At 36.9% G+C, this 27,539-nt stretch overlaps 2 protein-coding genes across 2 annotated transcripts; both read left to right on the top strand.

Moving 5' to 3' along the window:
* The first annotated feature begins 4,448 nt into the window (after window positions 1–4,448).
* On the top strand, window positions 4,449–6,611 carry LOC111214148. Its single transcript, XM_048763937.1, has 8 exons — window positions 4,449–4,665; window positions 5,129–5,243; window positions 5,318–5,418; window positions 5,527–5,608; window positions 5,711–5,822; window positions 5,887–6,050; window positions 6,118–6,238; window positions 6,303–6,611. The coding sequence occupies exons 1-8, from the start codon at window positions 4,449–4,451 to the stop codon at window positions 6,609–6,611; spliced, it is 1,221 nt and encodes a 406-aa protein (XP_048619894.1).
* An 8,594-nt stretch (window positions 6,612–15,205) lies between these two features.
* Window positions 15,206–26,747, top strand: LOC106393349. The gene is made up of 6 exons (XM_022706568.2): window positions 15,206–15,312; window positions 15,447–16,126; window positions 16,236–16,255; window positions 16,347–17,843; window positions 25,900–26,021; window positions 26,648–26,747. Exons 1-6 carry the CDS (start codon window positions 15,206–15,208, stop codon window positions 26,745–26,747), a joined length of 2,526 nt encoding a protein of 841 aa, XP_022562289.2.
* The last annotated feature ends 792 nt before the right edge of the window (window positions 26,748–27,539 follow it).

Here is a 27,539-nt window from a genome sequence, read left to right as displayed (position 1 = left end):
TTTTCCCGGGGTGCTTTTGGCCGAAGATTGGTCTATCTTCGTGCGCTTGCTGTTTACAGCTGCAGAAGTCGTGATTTGCCTTAACTTGTGCTCTGTGAGGCAAATCACGACTCCGCTTGGGGTTGGGAATTTGAGACCCAGGTGGAAGGTTGACGGAACTGCCTGCATGGCGTTGAGCCATGGAGTTCCCATGATCATGTTGTAGATAGCGGGATGATCGACCACCGCGAACTCGACGATTTTCGTGATCTCCTTGGCCATGACTGGCAATTGGATCGATCCAAGAGTCATCGATACTTCGCCTGAAAAACCCGTGAGTGGTTTTGGCGTCGGAATTACTTCTCCGAGTTCGATGCTCATCCATTTGAGAGTGTCGCGGAAGATTACGTTGACCGTGCTTTCCGTGTCGACGAGTACCCTTCCGACTTCTAAGTCTCGTATAACAAGATCTATGACGAGCGGGTCGTAGTGAGGCTGATCGATGCCGCCGGCCTCTTCCTTTGTGAAGGTGATCGAGCAATTTTGGCCATCTCGGGGAGGAGACCATGTAGACCAATTTGCGCTCGACTCCGCCTTCCGTTGGTAAGCCTTGATGGCCGACACAGTGTCGCCGCAGTATTGTGATCCTCCGATGATCATATTGACTATGCGGTGATTGTTATCGTTCCCTTTGTAGTCTGGCCTCCTGCCGCGTTTATCCCCAGGCTGGTTTTGTTGAGGGGATTTTTCAGCAGACGGATTTCTGTCCGTCTTTGGAGGACGATCAGAATCGAGGATCAGATCCTTGACGCTAGTTACTTCCGAGAGCTCTCCAGCGAGTAGCTTCGCGGCCAGTCTTGCTCCCAAGACTTTGAAGTTGGTTGTGGAATGTCCTCGGGATTGGTGGAACTCGCAGAAGGTGTTTTCGTCATACCCTTGATTGCGAGTCCATGTGTTGCCTGTGGTCCGACCCTGATCCGAGTTGATCGCATAGTTATGCGCCCCCTGGAGATCTTCCCCCTCGTGATGGACGTACTTGCCGTTACGAGAGTTCTTCTTTTTCCCTTTCGGGTGCACGTCTTTCGAGGATGGTCTTACCGCCTTATGTTTTTGCGATAAGACTTTAGTTTCCTCCTCTACTATGATGTAGTCCATTGCTTTGTGGGGGGCGTCCTGGATCGTTCGTGGTTTGTCGAGAGTTATCCACTTTCTGAATTTCGACTTGTACCAGAGCGTCTTTCTCAGCGCGTTGATGGCCACTTTGTCGCTTATCCCACTGACCCTTGACATTATCAGCTTGAACCGACTGATAAACTCGCGGAGGGGTTCGTCTTCCCTCTGGGACAGACTCCAGAGGTCAACATCGGAAGTTTCTCTGTCTATGAAGACAGAGTATTGCTTGAGAAATTCCGATGCGAGCTGTCGGAAACTCCCGATGGTGTTACGACGAAGGCGTGCGAACCATTCAAGTGCTGCTCCTTCCAGGTTTTCAACGAACAGGCGGCAGTAGCCGGCATCCTTTTCACCGTCCTTCAGTCTAGCTCTTCCCATCGCGATGTGGAAAGCCTGAAGGTGCGCTTTTGGATCGGCAGTACCATCGTACTTCGGTACTTTGATTTTTCCTGGATAGGACACCCTCATGTCCGAAATGCGATTGGTAAAAGGGGTCTTCCGAGCTCCTTCCAACAATCGATCGATTTCGGGGGCAGCACTAGTAGCATGATGGATTTGAGACTTTACGGCCCTCACTTCTGCCGCAGTCTTGGTGATGTAGTCGCGAAGATCGCGGATATCCGATGTCTCGTCAGTAGATTTCCGAGCCTGTCGGCGTTTACTGCGAGTGTGCTCGGTTTGTCTTTCAGCCAGCTCCTCCTGTTCGTTCCAATAGGCGATTTCTTCCTCTTCCGTCATTGGTTTTTCGAACGGGGAGCCTACCCGAGCTGATCGGCTTCTGGTCCTTCTCGGATGTCTGTCAACGTCCTCGTCGGTGTCGTTGGAAACATCGCTAGGATCCAGGTCAATGTGTTCGGCTTCGTTATCCTCCGAGTCCTTTGCAGGGGGCGGAAGACTTTCAGGGTTCCCCTTTTTGATGGGAGATTTCTCGCTAGTGTTTTGACCGGAAGGTCGTTCCCGTGCGACTCCTGATCTATCGAGTGGGGTAGCGAAGTCGAGCCTTTTCCCACGGATTTTGGTGGTTCCGCGGGGGCGGATTGCTTGGGTCCTTGTCATTAAGGTTTCAACCTGTTGGGTCAAGGTATTCACGAGCTTATCCTGTTCTTCCGACCTTTTCTCATAGGTGGCGAACGTCTTTTTAAACTCCTCGAGCGTCACGGCGTTGGCTTGTGCGTTGGCCGCGGATACGTCCCCTACTGGAGTGTGGAGATTGGTGCCGCTGCCTCCGTTAAGAGGAGTTTGCACGTTATCCGCGTCGTTAGTTGACATGTCTGATCGAGAGTGTTGTGGCTTTTGCGGGTTAGATTGATCCGTACCCCCCCCCCTCCTTCTAGCGCAAAACTGTGGGAACCGAAATTTGCATTGTCGATTTCCGTTTAAATAAGGAAACTAGGAAAACCCTAATTTCCCAGAGGACCCGGATATCTGCTAATTACCACACGTCAAGCAATCAGAACACGAGAATAACAACAATAAGAATAAGAAATCGAAAAAGAGAGCAAAGTAGATCTTATTCCGAATCTGCGTATGAGCGTTTACAACAAGGTATAAGCCTGGGCTCGAGCGCTGTCGGCGAGATTCCTAGTTCTAACAACCCTAAGACGGCTAAACCTAATTGAGTCGCACCTCGAAATAACAAAAACGGAAAATTGCCTAAATTGCTCTAAGTGCTAAGTTTGCTCTGAAAAGTCCTCTACCATGCTCCTCGCCTAGGACTCCTTATATACTAGCTCCAAGGTCGGTTTACGCTTTTACTCTTCTCCCCTTAAGCCGTCATAGCATAAAAATGGAGATATTCCATTTTTCCCGATCTTCCAATTATCTTCAAAACTTCCGTATTTATCCGCGGAAACTTGATATTTATCCTTCCTTGTGGACCAAGCGTAAACTGTGCTGCGGTTTACGGGCTTTTGGTTAAGAAATCGTAGGATGGGCCTCGAGTCGTGTTTTAGATCCCTTTGGGCCATCTTCCGACTCGACACGTTTACTACGAATTCTTTTTGATAAAGAATGAACTTTCCGCGGTTTCTAATCCGCGAAGTTTGATCGATGAATTTGAATAGCGGAAAACATGGACTGAGCTTGCTACGGTCTTCGGGAGATAGCATTCGAAGGTTTAACGAGAATGCATAGATTGATGTCGTATCGATGTTCGGAAGGGTTCAATCGCTACACAGCGACTGAACTTCGGCTCGAGCCCGGTTGCAACGTAGCGACCGAGCGGGACGAACGCTCGGTCGCTACGTGGCGACCAAGCGGGACGAGCGCTTGGTCGCTACGTAGCAACCGAGCTTTGGCTCGAGCTCGGTCGCTACGTAGCGACCGAGCGGGACGAGTACTCGGTCACTACGTAGCGACCGAGCTTTGGCTCGAGATTGGTCGCTACGTAGCGACCGAGCACCGAGCGGGACGGTGGCGACCGAGCGGGACGAGCGCTTGGTCGCTACGTAGCGACCGAGCTTTGTCTCGAGCTCGGTCGCTACGTAGCGACCAGGCTTTGGCTCGAGCTCGGTTGCTTCGTAGCAACCGAGCGGGACGATCGCTCGGTCGCTATGTAGCGACCGAGCTTTGGCTCGAGCTCGGTCGCTACGTAGCGACCGAGCAGGAAGATCGCTCGGTCGCTATGTAGCGACCGAGCTTGGCCGAGCTCGGTCGCTACGTAGCGACCGAGCGGGACGATCGCTCGGTCGCTACGTAGCGACCGAGCTTCGGCTCGAGCTCGGTCGCTACGTAGTGACCGAGCGGGACGAGCGCTCGGCCGCTACGTAGCGGCCGAGCTTCGGCTCGAGCTCGGTCGCTACGTAGCGACCGAGCTTTGGCTCGAGCTCGGTCGCTACGTAGCGACCGAGCTTTGGCTCGAGCTCGGTCGCTTCGTAGCGACCGAACTTTGGCTCGGACTAGATTGTTCTACTTGATTGATGAATATGTATATTTGACGACTAGATTGTTCTACTTGATTGATGAATATGTTTTCTTCCGACTTTATATGATTTCCAGTAAACTTTATGAAATAAGTATAAGTCATTGTTTCTTTAGAAGTTCACAAAGACGGTTACTTTTTTTCCTAAATTACTTGATTGATGATTATGTTTTCTTGCGACTTTATATAATTTCCAGTATAACTTTTCGAAATAAGTTAGACCTAATCATCATAAGCGTTTATATATTTGTTCCCAATTATTTATTTCAAGACGTTCTTCAATTACTTATTTTTGTTTTGCTTATGTTTTTCTTCGCAGGGAACTGTTATTCAAGGATTCATTTCCCCAGGACATACTGAAAAATACTTGCCTGAAATGAAGCGAGGATCTGTTTACAAACTCAACAACTTCTATGGATCCAGAAACAAATCTGTGTTTCGGGTTGCTGATCATACCGCGACCGTGTCGTTCTCATGGAACTCAGACCTGTCGGTTCTTCAAGACTGTCGCACCCCTTTTGATGAAGACTGTTTCCGGTTTCATTCGTATGAAGAATTTCAAGCTAACTCTGATCTCAAAGGAGATCTCTACGGTAAGCTCTGTAATTCTCCACATGATTTCTTAATTGCATTGCTTGATGATTAAATGTAGTATCTAGACTTTGCTGCTGCTTAGATACAGAAAACTCGACTTAACTGAATCAATGTTTTGGGTTTTTCATAATCATTCTCTGAATTAACTGTTTCAAGAGGCATATGTGGATCAGTGAAGTTAAGGTTTTAAGAGTTTTGGTTTGTCTTAGTCATTCTCTGAAGTCAGTCTTGAAAGAAGCACACTCCGATAAATGAAATTCATTTGTTCGTTTTGTAACGTTAGGTATCAGAACTTACTACTCTCGGCTCTTAGATTTTATTGATCATCATAACGTAGCATAGTATAAATTGGATCCGCTGAGTACTTTAAGACTATGTGTTTCTAGATTTTATGTGGTCACGAAATATTAAACTATTTATTTGGGGTCATCTTACTTACACTCTTGATGAATAATGGAATAGATGTTGTTGGCCACATGAAGTTGGTTAATGGTCAGAGTATCATTGAGGCCCCCGTTCTTGACGAAGTGGAGATAGCAAAGGCGAGGCGTCTTCTGATTCATATCCAGTCACATGAGTAGGTTTTCATTGTTTCTTAAACACCACTTCTCTTTATTCCTCTTAACCATTCAATATCATTTTTTTTTGCAGTGGACCTGTGATGAAGCTCTACCTTTGGGACCAGGCTGCAAGAGACTTCTGCAAAAAGTTTGTCGTACGAAAACACACCCACCGTGTTACTGGTCACGACCGTTAGCACAAAGACTCTCGGAGGTTCAGATTTCTATCTTTAATATAGGTTTCTTACAGTTGCATATCTGCAGTTTGTGTTCTTTAATGGGTTTTTCTTGATACAATAGGTACTCTTGCCTTGACCCCAATGTCCTCCTCGCGTGTATTTATGGACTACGATGTCCAACCTACCATAGATTACTTCGGCTGGTAAGTATTCATGTGTTTTGCATTTGCTCTTTGCCTAAATGAAGTGCCCGCGTTACCTCATTGCAGTGACTGACTGAATCAATGATTTCTACTCTGTCTCAGGTTGGGCTCTAATCCAGCTATTGTTGAGCAGGTTAATGCAGAGGTGGTAACTAAACGTGAGACAATGACTATAGGGGAAATATTCTCCTACATCAAGCGGGAATCTGCAAAGGTAAAACTCAATCTAAATATCTCTAATCACTAAGAAAAGCTTATATGGTTATACACTCTCGCAGGATGCCTTTTTTGAGTGCACGGCTATGATCGATGACGTCGTGCATGGCTCTGCTTGGTACTACATTGCATGCAGTGGGTGCCATACTAAGGTTACCAAAGGCCCAACTTCGTTGATTTGTACAAACAACAAGTGTGGGAAAGTTAACGTAGATGGTGTTGCGCAGTAAGAACTCTCACCTGAATTTCCAATTACGCTTTATTGGTATTAGCTTCTAATTCTTTCATAACAGGTACCGTTCAAAGATATCTGTTTATGACAACAATGAGCAAGCTTTTTTTGTACTACTTGGTGATGCTGGTCGTGAGTTGACTGGGAAGCCCGCATCAGAATTAGTTAGAAGCTATTTTGAGGTAAATTTTCATCCGGCGATGTTCTGTGGCGTATTGACCTGACGTTGTTGTACTTGAATGTCAGGGTAATGGAAACCAAGAAGGTAACCATGAGGCGCCTGTCCCGGAAGCTCTAATCAGCACAATTGGCCAAAGACATAAGTTTTGTGTCAAAGTGACAGAGCACAATTTATCAGGCAAGACCCGGTCCTTTACTGTGACCAAGATCCTCCCTCTAGACACTCAACCAGCCAAAATATCCTCGGAAGGAAACCACACTACTGCGACTTCGGAGGAAACATTCAAAAGTCGTATGGATTCTGCAGAGGAGAGTAAGAGGACTTGTGACAGTGATGAGATAGAGGAAGCTAAACACCATAAGTGTCGGAACTAGAGCTTCCGTACGTCTCCTAGACTTGCAAGGTTCATTGCAGTTTAAGTGTTTGTTTCCAGTTTCATTATTTACTCATGATTTCCTTTTAGTTTGACTTTTCAGAGTTTTCTTTCTTTGCAACATTTTATCTACTCAGAATGATTACGATTTAATAATCATGTGTTATGCACTATTACTTTGCTTCTTCAGGATTACTCTGCTTAGTTATTCATTTAGAATTCTATGCTAATTACAAATATATAGGTTTGAGGAACATATATGACAGGTAGGCTTACATTCCGCATTTGTACGTGATTGTCAATGCATGATTTCGAAACAAGTTGCTCATCTCCATTACTCTCACTTCCAAATATAAAAAAAAAAAAGATAATATAAGATTTGGCAAACGTTTTCAACGGCATCGATTTATCAAGTCAAACCGAAGTAATTAATGTTATTTCCTTCCAGTAACGTAGAATATAAAAGAATAACAACTCCATTTAAATACTTTAAGTTTAATCATCTTCCATTATTTACCATATACTGACATCATTGAGGCATATACGCTAAGTTTAATCATCTTTCATTATTTACCATATACTGGTCAGAGTATCATTGAGGCTTCCGTTCTTGACGTAGAACCCCAACGAAAAAAACCTAACTTCATCTTTCCCATCTTCAAAATCCAGACTCAAAACACAATATCAGAACCGTCTTCTAAGCCCTCCTGCGTACGTGTAATGTAGATCTCTAACACACAATCGGATCGTTTCTAAGGATCAAGATCACAAAGGGATGAAGAACCCACCTTCTACACCACCTCTGGAAACAGCAGGTACGACAAACCCTTACTTCCGTAGTATCTATAGTGATATATAATACCACATGATACTTATGTAACATTGCCCGTGACATATCTACAAAGCCATGCCTATTATGAATTGACTGCACTTATATAATACAAATATTTTAATGTAGTCTGATAATTTGATATCATCTTTTTCCTTTCTATCAAAATTATTTGTTTATGTTAACATCAAATAACTAGTTTGAAAAAATATGTGATGTAATATGAATATATTGTAATTTTTTAACTACAAAACCGTATATTGTCAAACTTATAGAATAAAATATATTACGTAATTCTTGAATAATTAGAACCTAAAGTTTTTATCTCTTAAATTTAGTCCAAACCAAGATACATAAAAGTAAACACAATTTTATAAATATATACTTGCAAAAATAAGAAAAAAATCAAACTTACTGAAATGAAACAAATTAATAATATTAACCTAATTAAATCTTAAAAGCAATGGTGTTACAATTCGAAAGAGTTATTTTTTAAAAAGGATTTCGAAAGCGTTGTTGTACGTCTATGCTTAAAATGAATATTCTTATGTGTGAATATATTTTCAGTCTATTTTTTTTTTTTTGATGAAATTTGAAATTTATTAATCAACATTTGAAATTTTTACAAACGGGTAAAAGTTGTTTAATGTCTTAGGTCCAAACGAGAAACAAACCGAATACTAAAGAGTAACTTGAAACCATCTTCTTAGTAACCCTTCCAATTTGTGGCCATGAGTGTATCGCAAAGAGCAGATGCGGTTTCGAACTGCCTTGTCTATGAATCTTCTTAATTGATCCGTCTGAGTCACTCGTTGGTGGTGACGCCTTGAATTTCTTTCCTTCCAGATGTAGTACACAGCTGTTTGAAAAAGCATCCTTGTGAGGATTGAGTCGAGGCTTTTTCCTCCCATAGTTCGTATCCGATTGACAGTCCATTCCCAATCGGGGTTGATGTTCCGTCCAACAAGTGGTTTTGCTAAAGATTCCCAAGTCGTGTAAGAGTATGGGCAGGCGAAGAACAGGTGATCTCTTGTTTCATTTCTCTCTCCACAGAAGCCACAAACCTGAGTAATACCCCATGTTCGCATACGATCTCCCGTTGATAGCCTGTTCCTTATTGATAGCCATGTTACGAAGGAGAATCTAGGAACCCCCTGTGCGAACCAAACCACTTTACACCACTCAACGTTACTTTTCCTTTCCCGTAGTTGATCCCAAGTCCTAGCTGCTGAAAACGTGGTCCTGTAATCATCAACCCCATGCTTCCATAATATAATATCGGTACCTGTACCAGGGGAAGGGGGAGCCGCAGCTAAGATGTGGTCATAAACCTCCCGGTACCGCCGACTTCTACGTCCTCGAATGTTCCACGTATTGCCCCTTGCTGCGTCACTGACTTTGGCATGTCGTGATATACCCAGATATGTGGTGCCAACCGCTCCTGTAACATTAATCAACTTCCCAATTCCAAGCCAATTGTCAACCCAGAAGTAAGCAGTCGTACCATCCCTGATATCAAATCTAACAAACTCATAGGCCAAATCTCTTAGTTTCAGGAGTTTCCTCCATATCCAAGATCCATTATGTTCTCCTCTGACGTCCCAGAAGGAATTATACCTGAGCAAGTAATGTGTAACCCAACTTACCCATAGAGAAGCTGGTTTTGTGAAAAGTCTCCAAATGAGTTTAAGAGCAAAGGCTCTAGCCGTGTCCTTGAACTTCCTCACACCCAGACCCCCTTCGTCCTTAGGCAAACTGAGATCCTCCCAACTGACTTTAGCCTTGTGAGTTTGTGTAGGTGATCCCGACCAGAGAAACGCGCTGCACATGCTTTCGATGATGTCATAACACTTTGCTGGTAGGATAAAAGCCGAGCTCCAGAAGTTAACCATGCTTGTAATGACCGACTGGATCAGTTGTAGTCTTCCTGCAAAGGATAGAAATCTGTTGGACCAAGACAACATTTTTCCGCGAATCTTTTGTATAAGCGGTTCATAGTCATGGCTGGAAAGTGTCTTCGTTGTTAACGGCATTCCTAGGTACCGGATGGGTAATGTACCGACACTGATACCCATTGAAGCCGCCGTCGTAAGGAGAGCTGATGTGTTCCTTCCTGTAACATAGATGGAAGACTTAGCTACATTTAAGTGTAACCCAGAAACCGATGCAAACCGGCGCATTACACCCATAATACCCCTTAGCGAGTCCGATGTGCCGTTGGTGAATACAATTATGTCGTCCGCAAAGCACAAGTGAGTGAGCTTTACATCTTGACACTGCTGATGATAACCAAATTCACCTGCAACTGCGGCTTTGTTGAGCATTTTTTATAAGACGTTATTTAGGATGACATACAAGTACGGCGAGGATATTAATGGTTATATAATGCAACTTAACCCCCATTAACATTTTATTTTAAAATTTTAAAATAACAAACATAAAATCATACATAATTTTAGAAATATATTTACAAAGGCATTTATTTATAAATAAAGGAAACTTTCAAACTAAACTTTAATCCTTCGGGTAATCAAAACACCAAATTTATCAATTATGTAACTCAGATCATTCCACAGCAATCTAACCACAAAATAACATCATCTTCTCGCTCAAATAAACTGTAGTTTTAATTTAGTTACATGTAGATGAAATTAAATTAAGCCAGAACATTAACTTATAATGTTATCATTTTATTTTGCCAGAAAACTTTCAAACTAAACTTAGATCCTCCGGGTAATCAAAACTCCAAACTTATCAATTATGTGACTCAAATCATTCCACAGAAATCTAACCACAAAACCGCCATTATCTTCTCATTTTGGACTTATCAATCCTAGCTTTCAAATAAAAATATCAACGTTGATCAGATTGATAGATTTTTTTTGATACAAATTAATGTTTTCTAAAATGTTAAAAAACTATAAAGAGTTTTGGAGAATTTGGGGAGTATTATTAGATGGTTCTACTAAAACCATATTAATGATGAAAATATTTTTAAATTCAAAACTCAGATACGGTTTTACTAAACTAATAAAATAGAATTCAATCACATTGTAGTATAATTACATATAGACTATAAAATTGAGAATTGGATTATAGCTGGGATGAAACTGGTTTCCACAAATCAGATAAAACTTGATAAGGTTAGTAATCAATTATTAAAAAAAACATAAATTATTTTTCGTGGAATTATTTGTATACTATAGAAAGAACTGTATTTTAGTATCTTTTTATTAACTACATATAATAGAACCTGGAATTATCATATATCAATATTTCAATTTTTATAAGAGTTAGTATTAATAAGGAAAAAACATGTATATGGTTTGATAAACATAAGATAATTCTTTTTTTAATAAGAATGTGGTAAGAAATTTTAGAAAATCTATCTATATAGTAAACGAACTAAAACTCATATTAAAAAAGTTAACTAACTCTACTATTAGAAGTTTTGTAGGTAAGACAACTGTAATATCATATGGACTTCTTCTTATTTGTATGAATGATAAGTGGTTTCTCCGCACTTACAGGCTTAATAATTTTACAGAAGATAGTATATAGATATATTATCAATTCAAAACTATTAGAATAACCTTTTTTTTATAAAAATATTTAATAATTAACTAAATATTAATTTTTAATATATGATAAACTTTTCAAAATAATTTTCTGCACTATTTATTACTGTATTAAATTTTATAAAACTCACATATTATGCATACATTATTTAATAACCGTCTATAAATATATTTACTTGATTAAAGTTTAACACTAAAAATTTTCGTATTTAAAAAAAAATACTTTAAGGATTTTATTAGACTTTTTTATAGAACAAACATAGCAATTTTCATTGCTATAGGTTAGCTCTTTAAGAACACCAATTTGTTGCTTTTTACAATCTCTTAATTATTGACGTTTTCTCAAACCTTTATCTACCTACAAGAAAAAGTGTTAAAAGTGGATTATGGTGTACTATTAAACTCCAAAACCTTAAAAGTAAACTGTAGTTTTCATATTATCAACAATTTGGTGTAATATCAACATTACAATAATAAATTCAAGAAAATCATATGAATATTTCCACTTACCAATATTTGATTTACTTAGTTTAGAATCATGAAAAAATGAAACAATATTATAAACTGTCCGCTCAATCTTTACTCAGACCTTACAGTGGATTCACTTATTGATCCTCATTTGCGAAGATGGAATTCGCAGGCGATTCGGGCTTTGGTGGACCCACAGGATGTGAAATTAATAGAGAGTATACCTTTGAGTAGGACTCGGATGGCAGACAAAGATGGATGGCATTTCACAAATAATGGAAAATACACGGTTAAATCTGGATATCAGGTGGAAAGGATATATCCAGATAGGGAAAAACCACCAGTAGTGTTTGGACCTAAGGTGGATATTTTGAAGGCACATTGCTGGAAAATACGGTGTCCACCAAAGATTAAACATTTCCTTTGGCAATTGGTGACAGGGTGTATAGCAGTCAAGAAAAATCTGCATAAGCGAGGGATACCCGGAGACATTGTTTGTGCAAGATGTGGTGCGGAGGAGAAATCAATCAACCATGTGTTTTTTGAATGCCCTCCTGCAATTCAGACATGGGCTCTTTCAAAGATTCCAACAAATCCAAATATGTTTCCGACAAGTTCCCTCTTTGTGAACATGGATCATCTTTTTTGGAGAGTGCTTCCACAGATGGAGGATCATCAGTTTGCATGGATACTATGGTATATTTGGAAGGGAAGAAATAATAAAGTCTTTAGTAATATGGGTGTAGATCCGCTAGATACCCTTAAACTGTTTGATACGGAATCAAAGCTTTGGGCTGAGTCGCAAATTCTGACTGATGAAAAGAGAGTTCAACAGGTTAGTGCAATGTTTCTTCCGTCAATCCCAGGAAGATGGTGTTTTACGGATGGTTCCTGGAAAGACAATGATATTTTCTTAGGACAAGGATGGTATAGTACTCTAGAGGGATTTGCGGGTTTGATAGGTGCAAGGAATGTTCGGGCGTCCCTTTCTCCACTTCATGCATAAATGGAAGCTTTGTTATGGGCAATGAAATGTATGAAAAACTTACGACAATTTCAGGTTACCTTTGCAACGGATTGTTCTCAATTGGTGAAGATGGTTTCAACACCAGAGGATTGGCCAGCATTTGCAAGTTATTTGGAGGATATAAACAGCTTGAAAGAGAGTTTTTCCTGTGCAGAGATTATCTATGTCCCAAGAACGCAGAACAAGCAGGCGGATAGCTTAGCCCGTAGCGCTAGGAAAGAAACGTCTTTTGTAGTTCACATGGATCAAAATCTCCCAGTTTGCTTCACAGAGTCTATATGAGTCTGTAAAGTAGATGACAAAAAAAAAAAAAAAAAAGCGTAAAGTTTTACACAATGTCATTACTCTGCTGCTTAAAAACCCAAATCCTAACTGCCATGGAGCAGGCAAACATACATATACTTATTCGAGAAATAGAAAACAACTATAAAATACCTGATTTCTACCATGCACAACCAGCTATTCCCTATTCCACCGCCATGGGATAACAATACAAAGAATCTCCCGCAAAAAAAAAATCAATTCAAGATTTTTTGAAAAAAAGAATCTAACACCTTCCAAAATTTTTCATATAGAAACTTCTACAGGGATCACATATAAAAGAAAAAGAAGACGTCCACTCGGATCACGCAATAAACCAAAAGGTGTGTCATTAAAATATAGTACTACCTTATCCAAAATAATAATATTTTAAATTATAAATGTATTTTGTAGTCCCCCAGATATGCGATCCACCAACGTTCAAATCCAAGTTTTATGATTGTAAGTTTAAATGAATTATAATAATATACTCTTCATGGGTATATATTCATAAATTAATTTAGTTATCAAATTTAATTGTACAGGTGGCTGTAATAAGTGTGACCTTTATGGTATAAGATTCTATTCAGCATAAAAACATTATTGTTCCTCAATGTCTTATGCTTATATTCTCTTAAATGGATTGCTTACAATCTAACCAGTGAGACAGAAAAACGGACGAGGGATGAGAGAAGCCATCTTGCTATCTAAACGAACATCATCTCTGCCACAAGGTAACCATTTCTGCCAACCATGAAACACTTAAGAAACGATTACATAAACTTATACGTCTCATCTGCATATGTTATACGCATAGGTCTACGTGCTCCACCAGAATCCCATGGTTTACACCCTATAAGAACTACGAAGAAAGGTACATATTTTAAATTAATATTTTAAATCAGCGTTGGGAATGAGCACAATAATTTAGAAGTCAATTCCAATATATGTTAGGTAATTCAGATGATAAATTTTGGTTGCCAATAACCTTCGATGCGGAGTTCTACAATCATAAAAGAATTTTTGCTTTATGAGTTTTTCAAAATGAGTTGTTCTATAGCCACATAAATTATGCATGATTCTGGGGCTACATATTACAGGCCATCGAAGTTATACTATAGTTCTTAACAAGTATTAAACGCTGTTAACTATAAAATATTAAACACACTATGTATTATCAAATTGAAACACATTTTAACACAGATAAATTCTCTACATCTAAAGCCGAAGATAACCCAATCGTAGCATGCACAAAATGTGGTGCATTAATGTGGACTTCGGAAAGCACTGGTACAAACTCCAGAACAGGTGAACCAACATTCATAATTTGCTGTAACCATTGCCAAATAAAGCTTCCACCGATCAAGCAACCCCCAGCCCTGTTAGAAGAACTTCTTCAGTATAGGTGGTTTCGAGATACCATCCGAGTCTATAATTCTGTACTGGCTTTCAACTCCATTGGAATGAAAATGGATTATAGTGTGGTGCATGCTCCCGGACCTTACACTATACGGATCCAAGGTCAAACCCACCATAGAATTGGCTCGCTTATACCGCGACAAGACCGTCCCCCCGAATATCTCCAGCTTTATATATTTGATACGGGCAACAAAGTCAGAAACCGTTTAAATGCGATGGGCCAAACCTCAACAGAAGGTAATCTTGATGAGACAACCTTAGAGCGCCTCATCGAGATGGTTGACGAGAATAATTGTTTAGCTAAGCTTTTTCGACGGGCACGTGACTACTACGAAGGCAGCGGGCAAGAGTTTAAAATTAGGTTGCTCTCAGATAAAGGGAAAGGGAAAGAATACGATCTTCCGAGTACGAGTGAGGTCGCAGGCCTTATCGTAGGGGATATGTCATCAACAATTAGAGTACAAGATATAGTGGTCCAATTCCAATCTGACACTTTGCAGTAGATACGTGACGATCACCCTCTATACATGACCCTCCAATATCCTCTTCTCTTTCCATATGGCGAGTATGGATTTCATCCCGAGATCCCATTACATCTTGAGATAGGCACCTCGAGAACAAGGCAATTCCTGACTATACGCCAGTACTACGCTGCTCAGATACAAACACGTCTTAACCAATGGATGACATTGGTTAAAAGCGGTCGTCTCTTCCATCAATATGTTGTCGATGTTTTTACGGCAATCGAAGAAGATCGGCTAAGATGGGCGAAGAGTAATCAAGATGTTTTTAGAGTCGAGCTCTAAAGTAATGTACTCGATGCTGTTAGCAAGGGTGACACTGATGCTAAAATTATTGGTCAAAGGTTCATATTTCCGCCAAGTTTCACCGGCGGGCCCCGATACTTAGTTGAGAAATACCATGATGCGATGGCTATTTGCAGAGAATATGAGAATCCATATTTGTTTATCACGATGACGACCAGTCCTAACTGGAGAGAGATTAAAGAACATCTTGAAAGATATGGTGGAGACTCCCCTAATGATAGACCAGACATTGAATGTCGGGTCTTTAAGATGAAGTTAGATCAGCTACTCAAGGATTTCAAAAAGGAACTTTCTTCAAGCCATACACAGCAGCTCTCCACATAATAGAGTTTCAAAAAAGAGGCCTCCCTAATGCACATATATTATTGTGGTTTGGAAACTCTTCCAGAACACCAAGTTCAGAGGTAGTAGATGAGATTATTTCAGCTGAGCTCCTAAACAAAGAAGAAGACCCAGAAGCTTACAATTTAGTGACAAAACACATGATCCATGGTCCGTGTGGTGTCATTAATCAGAAGTCACCATGTATGGAGAATAATGTGTGCACGAAAAAGTATACTCCGCCGTATAATGGCAGTACTTCGATTGACAAATCAGGGGATGTATTATATCGTCGCCGCCGTAATGAAAATGAGTATGTGGTAAAGAATGGGGCAATCCTAAACAATACGTTTGTTGTACCTCATAACATTAAGCTCCTGAAGAAGTACGAAGCTCATATTAATGTGGAATGGTGTAATTGTACAAGTGCAGTGAAGTACTTATTCAAGTACATAACCAAGGGTGTTGACAGAGCATCCGTAGTTATTGAAAAAGGAAGTACGACAACTACCTCTGACACAGTGACTTCTGGTGAACCAAAGGAAAGAGTGATGAAGCAACATAATGAGATCCAAGACTACATCGATGCTCGGTATTTATCAGCTTGTGAGTCTATGTGGCGGACTTTCGCATTTCACATACACAAAAGAAAGCCATTAGTTGAGAAGCTTATCATTCACTTAGAAGGCGAACATAAAATCACAATTAAAGCAACTGATAACCTCGGCCGTGTAATCCGCAAGCCAGGTATTGAGAAGACAATGTTTACTGAATGGATGGTCTTATGCAGAAGGTCAGAGTTCGCACGGACATTAACTTATGTGCAAATACCATAATATTTCGTATGGAACAACAGTACCAAAGTCTGGTCTGAACGTAAGAAAGGAAAAACCATTGGTCGAATCGTGGCTGTCCTTCCATCAGAGGAGATCGATACTAGCTGAGGATCCTCATTAATAAGATTAAGGGTCCTAGAAGTTATGACGAGCTAAAAACGTTTAACGGCGTGAAATACCCTGACTTCAAATCAGTTTGCCACGCACGAGGCTATTTGAACGATGATGTTGAATGGCACGAGAGTATGTCAGAGGGTGCTAGAACCGCCACCCCATACCAACTCCGTGATATGTTTGTCACATTCCTAACCAATTGCTTCGTTGCAAGCTCTAAAGAATTATGGGAACACTCATGGAAGTCAATGAGCAAGGACATACTTCACAAGAGACAAAGGATCTTAGGTCACACAAATCTGGAACTGGATGATGAGACCCTTGAGCAATACACGTTAATCGAAGTGGAAAAGTTGATGCGCATGCATGACCGCTCATTAAATGATATTAAAGAGATGCCAAAGATCAAACCTGTTTTGCTAAAAGAATTGGGGAACAGGTTGTGGAACCAAGAAATGGATTATGATGTTGCTGAGGAAACACTAAGACATGACAGGCAGTACAACTTACTTAATGCCGAGCAGAGTGCGATTTACGAATCAGTCTTAGACTCTGTTGATAAAAAGGATGGAAAACTATTCTTTGTATATGGCGCAGGGGGCACAAGAAAAACATTCCTATACCAAACCATTTTATCCAGACTTCGCTCGAGAAAACAAATCGTTCTCCCGGTTGCTTCTTCAAAAATAGCCGCATTGCTACTACCAAACGGGAGAACAGCTCATTCTCGGTTTAATATTCCTTTGAAGCTCGACGAAGATAAGCTCTGCAACATCAAACCAGGTACAATGCTGGCTGAACTAATTGAGAAAACGGATCTCATAATTTGGGATGAGGCACCTATGATACACAAGCATGCTTTCGAAGCACTAGACAAAACTTTGAAGGACATAATGTCTATGAAAATTCCACCCGCAAAGGATCAAACTTTTGGCGGCAAAACCGTTTTGTTAGGTGGTGATTTTAGACAGATCCTACTAGTAATTCCACAAGGCAGTAGAGCTGATACTGTCTTAGCTTCGATAAGTCATTCATATCTATGGAATAGCTGCCACAAGTTCTCTTTAAAAACAAATATGCGAGTCAATCAGGACGAGAAAGAGTTCTCTGAGTGGCTTCTCAAAGTCGGGGAAGGTCGTCCAGAATCAGGACAAGAAGATGAGGATGATGCCTACCATGACCAAATGATAATCGTCGACTACTCATTGGTCCAAGAGACTAAGGATGAGTCATTAAAACAAGTTCTCGATGCTGTGTATGGTGATGTCAACAAAATAAAGGCCTCCCAAAGTTCCTACACTGATAAAGCTATACTTACACCCCGAAATGATACAGTAGATGAAATCAATGCATATACAATCTCCAAAACCGATGGGGAGTCAAGAGACTACTACAGTTACGATAACTTTGAGGTTTCGGAAACTCAATCTAATCAAAATGATACATTATACGCGATTGAGTATCTCAATTCCATGGAGTTTCCAGGATTGCCTTCTCAAAAACTCACTCTCAAAGTTAGCGCCCCGATTATGCTTCTGCGAAACATAAATAAAAAAAAAGGATTATGTAATGGTACCCATGTGATCCTAACCCACATAGGCGAAAGAGTTCTTAAAGCAGATATAATTACTGGCTCACACATTGGAAAATAAGTTTTGATCCCAAGAATTGTCCTCTTGCATGGTGAAACAAAGCTACAGTTTACTTTACGTCGACGACAATTCACATCAGATTGTGTTATGCAATGACAATCAACAAAAGCCAGGGGCAAAGCTTAAAAGAGGTTATCCTATATCTACCTAGACCGGTCTTCGCACATGGTCAACTCTATGTGGCCCTCTCACGTGTAACAAGCAAAGCAGGACTAAAAATCATCAAAGGCGAAGACTCACACAAACAAAAAGTGAAGAACATAGTCTACAAAGAAATCTTCAACCGCCTTCGTTCCCATGAGAGTAAGTAAAATTTAAACTCAGAATCTCATTGAAGATTTCTTTAGTGGTTATCTATCTAATAATTCACATTTATCTGCTATGCAGTACTCGAGCTATCAGCATAAATGAATCAGTGTTAAAACTCATTCCCTGATGATGGATACCTCACTACTTCCAAGTACGTCCCCCTATTCTATTAGTTAAGTAAATTGATTCTATTACTAAGTTATGTTCACTGATTTATTTCAAAATAAACTTCAGGCTCTCCAACTGAAGAAAATCTCATCACATCTACCACCCTCTCCGTTAAAAATTCCACCATCTTATTTATGATTTATGCTTCTATGTTTTAAGACTTTAGCATTTGCTCTTAATAATGATAATGACTTTACTCTAATTCTAAACATGATTTATAACAAACTTAAATTTTAAAACTGATCTACTGTACTTTGGACAACCAAAAAAGTTTGACAAATTAAACAAATAACAGCTAAAACATCATCACATATGCGTTTGAGTTTAAAATAATATAAGCTAACTCCAAATTATCGTAGATTATCATCTAAAAAAAGTTTAAAAGCATTTTCCGTGCGTAAAAAATCTCAAACCACACATAAAAATATACAAATTATAAAAGATGGGCAATACAAAATAATTCTCATTCTTATGTGTGGAGGACATGCAGCCGAAGATCACAACAACCAAATCGATCACCTCGGACCACAACCAATAATCGTTGGGATCATTAGGATGTGGCCCATCACAAACCACAAAAACAAAAATGCTTTCCTAGGAACAACTTTCATGTGTCTTGACATCCAGGTTTGTCTAAAAATACTATGTTCTTATTACTCCAACTACATTTGAAATGACTGCTTTTAACCACTAAACAGGAACAACAAATGGAAGGGATGGTGCCTATTTCTACGTCTGACAAAATGTACCAACGGTTTGAGGAAGAGGAAATTTATCACATTAGATATTTTAATCTTCTTCTCAATAACCAACGGTACAAACTTACCGTTCATCCATACATAATCAATATCAATGAGACAACAATTATGACACAAGTTCAAGAAAACATTCCAACAATTCCTTCATACATATTCCATCCCCAACACTACATCTAGTTGATCAGCTTAGCAAGTGCAACCAACTTCCTCCCAGATAAAAAAAAACATTACTTATCTCACATACCAATATATTCTCTATTTTTGTTACAAAAAAAAAATTATTCCCACAGATGTTGTTGGCCGAATATGCCTCATCCAAGGAGGTGATATAGATAACCACAACACAAATACAAAGATCATCATTGGATTGCGTTTAGACAGGTACTAACATTTTAGTAAATAAGATTTTTTTTCACCAAAAAATATATAATATAATAACTTTTTGTAGATCCAAAGTGGCACGTATAACTATTTGGGACAACGAGGCGGCTAATTTCAGAGAGCTAAATCGTATATCTACCAGGAAAAACCAAATAATAATCATCACAAGTATAATTCCACAGTTACATGAAGGTAATAAACTAAACATAAAGTTTATGTCAAACTAAATGCTTACAAATATTCCACTTTTACAGGGAAACTATCACCCACAACCACACCAGGATCGCGCTTTTACTTTGACAATGACATTGATATCATACAACGCTTCCAAAAGAGGAATAAACTGCTATCCTAAGCCTGATGGCATAACTCCACATGGGATCGAACAACAAGACAGCAAACGAGACCAGTCAACTGTTTTTAAATTTACATTACTCCTTTCTACGTCAATTAAAATAAACATTGTATCAGTAAGTACCAATAGCCATCGATAATACTTTTTCTTTTTTTTTTTACATTCAATGATTATTTTAATCCTAACACTATTTTACATTAAACATAATTTAAACCAAAATATATTAATCTAATATCATATTCTACTTTAATATTTCCATAGAAAATAACCCGGGCGTAGCCCGGGAACAGCCCTAGTCTCTATAATAGAGAGGAGTTTGCTCTAATGTATTTTTTAATAATAACAATCTTCAAAATATTAAGTAAAAAAATAGAGATTGCTATTTTCCCGCTAAATATAGAGAAAAAATAATAAAAATTTATACTTTAAGAAAAAAAATAGCAATGAATTGAAGTGAAATTGACTGTAAATACTATTATAGAAATAGAAATAGCAATAAATTGAAGATCATCTGAGCATTGCGACCTATCTGATGAATGGATACCGGGGTTTTAACAAAAATTTATTATTTTAATGTTATTATGTAAATTTATTAATATAGTAAATGATCAATTCATAATATATAATTAGGTGATTTTCTAGTGCTTATGCATGGATATAAATATTTACAAAATAAATCCAGTAAAATAATTTATGAATATTTTATTTTTAATATTTTAGTTTATATTGTTACTAATATGCATGATTTATTTTAAATAATATTATGTTATTTTAATTAGATGTATGATTTTGGATATATAATATCTCGCCATCTTAGTTATTATTTGGATACTAGGTGATTTCCCGTGTTCATGCATATATATGAATATATACAAATACATATATTATTAATTATTAATATTCTAATTTTAATTTATATGTATGATTTATTTTAAATAATATTATATTACTTTAATTAGACATATAACTTGAATATGTAATATCTATTTGACGTGGTTATTACTTTGGTATATTGAATTCTATTTAATTCTCCAAATTTAACAATAGTATATTTATGTGGTTATATAGATTAATTTTCTAATTAGTTTTTATTTTTATACTTTAGTCTATAGTCTTGGAATTAAAAATACTTTAGTCTTAAGTCTTGGAATTAAAAATATATATCTTTGATTTTAGTTAAACTAAATTTGAATATTTTATTAATTTCATTAGTTTAGGTTTTTATCTTAAATGTGTATATATATACTTCCGTAAATTCTTTTGTATAATTTGATATTTGTGGATTTGTAAAACTTCGAAACTCGTAGTTAAAAATTTAACGAAAAGAAATTATGTAAAAATGAGTAAACATCTCAATCATATCAATTATAAAATATTTTTGGTTCATCAATGATATTTTAGGATATGTTATTTAAATTATCTTTTTTGAAAATCTGAGAAAATAAACTGATAAAAATAAAATAATTTTATTAATTAATATATATTATGTTTTTTAATATTATGTTTTAAAGATATGATTATCTTTTTAACATCAAAACTGTTATTTGTACACTTTTTTTTATGAATTGATATTATATATAAAATGTATTTTCATAAAATAAGTTTTCTTTCCTTTTAGTAAATATTATTTTCGTTTTTTATTATATTAATATTTCCTTTTTATTATATATGTTATTTAAAAATATATAAAAAGGAGATTAAAATTTAAAATTTAATTGGTTTAACTATTAAATATTTTTTAATAATGACAATTTGAAATAATAGTTTAATTCATTAAAGATACCTTTGTAATTAACCACTTTAATAATTAACGTGAACGCGACACGTATGAAACTAACTTCTCAAATAATATTATAGAGATATCAGATAACATCTACTTTCAGATTCAAGAATAAGATTTTTGTTCTATAGCTTAGTAGGTTGATTATTTAAAAAAAGTTATTTAATCTGATTATTTTCTTATATTTGTAAATATATTTTAGTAAGGTTATGTATAATTTAATATATATTGTTTTGAGAATCATATAGTAAAAATAGACTAAAGTGCTCGATCGATTCAAAATTCCATAAATGAATATAACAAGGATAGTCTTTTGAAACCTCAAGCATATATATAAATTATACAAAAGAACTTAATTTAAATAGTTGGTTAATATATCTACAATTTTATTTGAGGATTTTATATTTATTTATTAACATGTTGAGGTTTTCTACAATTTCTATGTATAAAATATTACTATAAGTAATAATATAATATGATGACAAAAAAATACATTATTATTTTAGTTAATTTTGTTTTTAGATATAATAATTTGGATTGGTTCAATTACTTATTTTGTGGGTATATTGTATTACATATAATTCTTCCAATTAAAGTACAACAACTTTTAATCTAATTCAGAGAAATCATATTAATTGTACTAATTGTATTAGTTTAGTCCATTATCTTAGATGTGTAGGTATAATGTCATATTTTAAAATAATTTGGTATATGTCTATTTGTAAATAATAAAATTAGAAAATAATAAAGTAATGATGGATACAAAGTTGCATAAAAACATAATAGATAAATTTTAAAAGGGAAGACTATTTTTTACTTTAATATCAAGGTTATTTTTATAAACTTTTATTTTTATGAAATCACATCATATATTAAAATTATTTTCGTTTTAAATTTTACAATTTTTTCTCTACTATATATGTTATTATGGAAATATATATATAAAAAAGTATTCATTAAAGATATCTTAGTTTATGTTATTTAAACTATTTTTATAATAGTTTGAGAATATCAACTATGAGAGCACATGCAGTATCCCAACAATCTAAGTAAAAACTGTTTGTCCCTCTACTCATATCATCACAAACCTAAGAGTTAAAATTTGGCATTGGTCCCTGAAGCAAATATCTCAACAAAGCAACACTTCATTGCTGTAAACCTAGTTGTAAGGTTCTTTAACTGTAGAGGTAAACCTCATGAAAATCCTCTGTTGGAGAGCTGAACTCTTTATTCTCAATTATCTTGTTAAACTAAGCAAACTACACGACATCATTTTTCCTTTTAAAAATCACATAGTAACAAAATTTCGGATAAGTTATAACAAGTCATCTGCTTGCAAAATACATTTCACAAAACATGTATGTATTAAACATATATTTTTTATAAAATTAAAATATTTTTATTTTCATAAATTTTCTTTTATTGTTGCTCTAAATTTTCTTATATTTTACTTAGCTATTGTTTATTTATTTTTTATATTTTCTTTGTTTTAATGTACATCTAACCTTTTAAGATTATTAAAAGTTTACCTTTTAGTCACATAAATTAAATGAATAAAAATATATTACTACATTTAACACTTATTTACACAATCTAAATTTTCAAAGCCTATAACGCATCCTGCAATTAATGTGAGGGTGGTGTCTTAAGTGTTGACAGAAACACACACAAAGACACTAATCGGAGCTCTCAATACCAGAACTCAGGCAGAGAAATGTTCAAAAGTCAGACGAAATGTACCAACAGAAAACTCGTACTTAAGTGTTGATGTCTCTTTCTCCCAATGTTTCCATCCGCGAATCTGAAAACACACACACAACCTAGTTAAATAACAAAACTAAACTGAGATGTAAAACTATGAAGTATGAAATTTTTTGTAAGTTACCTTTAATTTCCCAAGCATCATGTTTAATTCATTAAAGAACCTTTGTAATTAATTAACCACTTTAAAAATTAACGTGAACGCGACACGTAGGAAATTGACTTCTCAAATAATATTATAGAGATATCAGATAACATCTACTTTTCAGATTCAACAATAAGATTTTTGTTCTATAGCTTAGTAAATTGATTATTTTCTTATATTTGTAAATATATTTTAGTTAGGTTATGTATAATTTAATATATGTTATTTTTAAAATCATATAGTAAAAATAAACTAAAGTGCTCGATCGATTCAAAGTTCTATAAATGACTATAACATCAATAGTCTTTTAAAACCTCAAACATATATATAAATTATACAAAAGAACTTAATTGTAATAGTTGGTTAATATATCTATAATATTATTTGAGAATTTATATTTATTTATTAATATGTTGAGGTTTTCTATAATTTTTATGTGTAAAAATAATACTATAAATAATAATATAATATGATGACAAAAAATATATTATTATTTTAGTTAATTTTTTATTTTAGATATAATAATTTGGATTGGTTCAATTGCTTATTTTGTGGGTATATTGTATTACACACTAGTGGTTAGTCTCGCTTCGCGCGGGATATTGGTTAATTGTGTAACATAATATTTGTTTTTTTTATAAGATCTAATTGTGTATATTGTAAATGAACATTTGTAGCTATCGGTTAACAAATTTCATTTCAAATGTTTAAATTTGTCTAATTTTATTACCATTGTTGTCAAAGAAGGTATCTCTGAGTGCGTAAGTTATCTACACCCTTAAAGTTTAGCTATATTTATTGATCATTTGTATTATTCATATCACATATATATTGTTATGAGGCGATTTCTGAATAATTCTTTGGAAGGAGAAGGATAAATATATGTATTATCTAACATATAACTTGAGTCGCTGGCAAAATTCTCCACTAATCTGAATGCTTTTGTGTAAAAGAAGAAATGATGTAATGTATTAGTTTAAGTTTATTTAGTATGAAAATATCCTCCAAACTGTATTTTATAGTAATTTTTTTCTTATTGAGTTAAGGTGACAGTGAGTAATGATGTTAGTACTCATAAATAACGGCTTGTAGAAAATGTATAAGTAAAATTAGTACAATATTGTGGTTCTAAACATGCAGTTCCCGCAATTCAAATGTGTTTTAAATGTAATATTAATGAAGTGAAGATTATTTAGTATTTAAAGTTTAATGTTTATTTTTTTAGAGTTTAAAGTGTTTTGGGTTTAAAATTTAAAGTTTAGAGATTTGGATTTAGAGTTTAAGTATTTAATTATTTCTTAAAAACATTTACTTTTACTATAACTAAGGGTTATAGGGAAATATACATATGGGTAAATAGCCGATATTTCTCTTTATTTTATCAACGGTTAGTTTTGATGTTTACTATGAGTTGATGTAATGTGTGTGGTGTGCACAACGGTAATAATGCCTTTCTCTAGCTCTCACAAGTACAAATCTAATTTGGAGAAATCCATTTGGATCATTAGTTTACATGAAAAATATGCTATTGAGAATCAAAACCCTATTTAGATTAACAACTCATGAATGACTTTTTCTCTGCTCCAGTTGTTTTAGATAATGGAGTTTGAAAACCGGTAGAAATAAAAATATGATAGATTTATGATATCTCGATGTCTAAGAACAGGATGTAAAGAATAGTACTGAGTTTGATCCAAAAAAAAAAGAAAAGTACTGAGTATTATAGCTCTTGATATATGAAAGACAATTACACTCTCATGACAAGTATAAAAGCTTCACCGATCGGGAAAGATGACACATATCGTCAATCTACAACAACATACAAGCATAAGAACTCTAAAATGATTAACCATGCATGACGTAATGCCTTAACATCCGACCTTTCTCTCTCATTAAACTCACCCACCTAACTCTCTCCCTCCAGTGTGTGTGTTGCTCCTGCTCCGACGTACGGCCAGCGCGTGAGCGCTTCCGCCGGCGTCGGAGGCTTCTTTTCTCCCTCATCTCCGTTTTGTTTTTGCTTCTCCATCGTTCTCTCACTCTCCCGTGGCTGTTAGGCGAAGGTCCTGGTTTGAGCTTCTTCGATCCGGCGAGACCTCCGTGCGCAAGGGAGTCAATCTGGTGTCGATTTGCTCCTTCTGGTTCCCTAGCGAGGTCGTGGTAGTGGTTAAGGGTGGTTGGAGTCGGCGTTTAGGGTTCAAGAGTAGATCTCGTTTAGGGTGATTTACTTTCGGTTTTGTTGCTCCTTGCGGTGGTTGCAGGTTTGGCTTCTCCACAGAGTCTCACCGGTCTCTGGTCTTGGTGGAATCGTTCGGCTGCGGCGGTGGTCTTTGTTTTGCTTTGCGGTGTCGTGGAGTGACCGGAGTCTAGTCTCCGCTGTCAGGTGAGCTCCGGTGGTTTCCTCTAACACGGAAACGAGTCATGGATCAGGTTATGCAGGAGGAGTTGGTAACTTGGCTCAGTGGCCTGGCTCGTGTGGGTTCGTGAGCTTCTTAAAGGGTTGTCGTCTATGGCTTCTTCGCGGCTGTTCGCTGCCCACATCACTTCTAATATCCCTGCTTTGTCTCTCTCCACAACCTCCGGGGTCGACGGCGGTCTGGTTTCTCAAAGGTGTCTCTTGATTTGTCATGTTTGCTCCTCTCCATTTGTCCGAGATTAGCTTCTCTTGTCTCATGCTACTGTTGTACGGTTCTCGTGTGGTGGCAAGTATTGTGAGGCTGAGGACCCGTCCTTAGTCTCGGAGTCAATGCTTGGCTATATCACTCATCCCAGTGCCTAAGTTGCTCATTTTTTCAGCTTTGGTAGTATGATTAGCTAGTTTGTGCAGGTGCAGAGACTGTTTGGTCAGAGTTCAGTGACAATTTCAACCCGTTCTTTGGCCGTTTGGTGTTTAGGGGCGCTGTACATTAGTACTAGGTGTTCTCTGCTCGTCTCCGGTCTAATAAATGCTCGATTTAGTTGAGGCGGGTGTGCTTGGCCGCTACTGTTGTTTTCTGTTCGTGTAGGCAGGTGCTATGAAGCCCTCGGCAAGCTGTTCTCAGATGGATCAATATCTTTAAGAGCGGATCATCGGGGAAGCCAAAATTACCGGGTTCTGGCTCTCGGTTGAACTTGGCTTATCTTTTTGCTGCAAGCATGTGGTGTGGATTTGGTCGAGCCTCTAGATACGGCCATGGTTTGTTGTGTCTGCCCCTGTTGATGCTAGATAGAGCTGTGTTTAGTTTTTAATTTCGTTACTCTACTTCTTGTTATCCTTTGTAATTCTGTCAAAAACGTAAAAACCTGGTAATAATATCTTTACATTTTTACCAAAAAAAAATCTCTAAAATGATTAACACTCCTTTATTAAAAGAACTCTTCACTCTCGAGCTGTTTATTTCTTCCAACTGAAAACCTTCTGGCTGTAACCGAAGCTTTTAATCAGTTCTCCGAACTCAAGCTATTAGTCACCAACGGCTCCTCCATGTCATCATTCTCCTGCAATACTTCTTTATTCTTCCTCTTCCTATTGTTAGCCTTTTGATATCTATCAAATTCACTTTTTCTCTCGGAAGAGATGGACCAATGACTGGTCTCCTGCATAGAGCTTAAAGCATCACCACACAAAAAGAGTAAAGAACAGATTTCTCAGTCAGTTGTTGTTTGGTCAAGTACTTTGGATCAAAATAACCAAAGCTTCCTTTCACCTTAAAGTTGCACAAACACAAAGATTATAAGAACTTCTTTTTTTATTAGATTTAGAAACTCTCTCAAAACTAAACCTTTCAATGTGTTTCTCTTGATGCAACATCTCTCCATGAGAACTCTTTATATAGGAAGAAGCTACATCTTTTCCTAAAAATAATATGGAAACATTCCTAAGCTCGATATGTTTTCCTTTTTCCTTAACCCATCAAACTTC

This window comes from Brassica napus, chromosome C7, assembly GCF_020379485.1.
Source record: "Brassica napus cultivar Da-Ae chromosome C7, Da-Ae, whole genome shotgun sequence".
Lineage (NCBI taxonomy): Eukaryota > Viridiplantae > Streptophyta > Magnoliopsida > Brassicales > Brassicaceae > Brassica > Brassica napus.
Note: the sequence above shows the minus strand (reverse complement) of the source record. Positions and strands in the feature narration are given on the sequence as shown.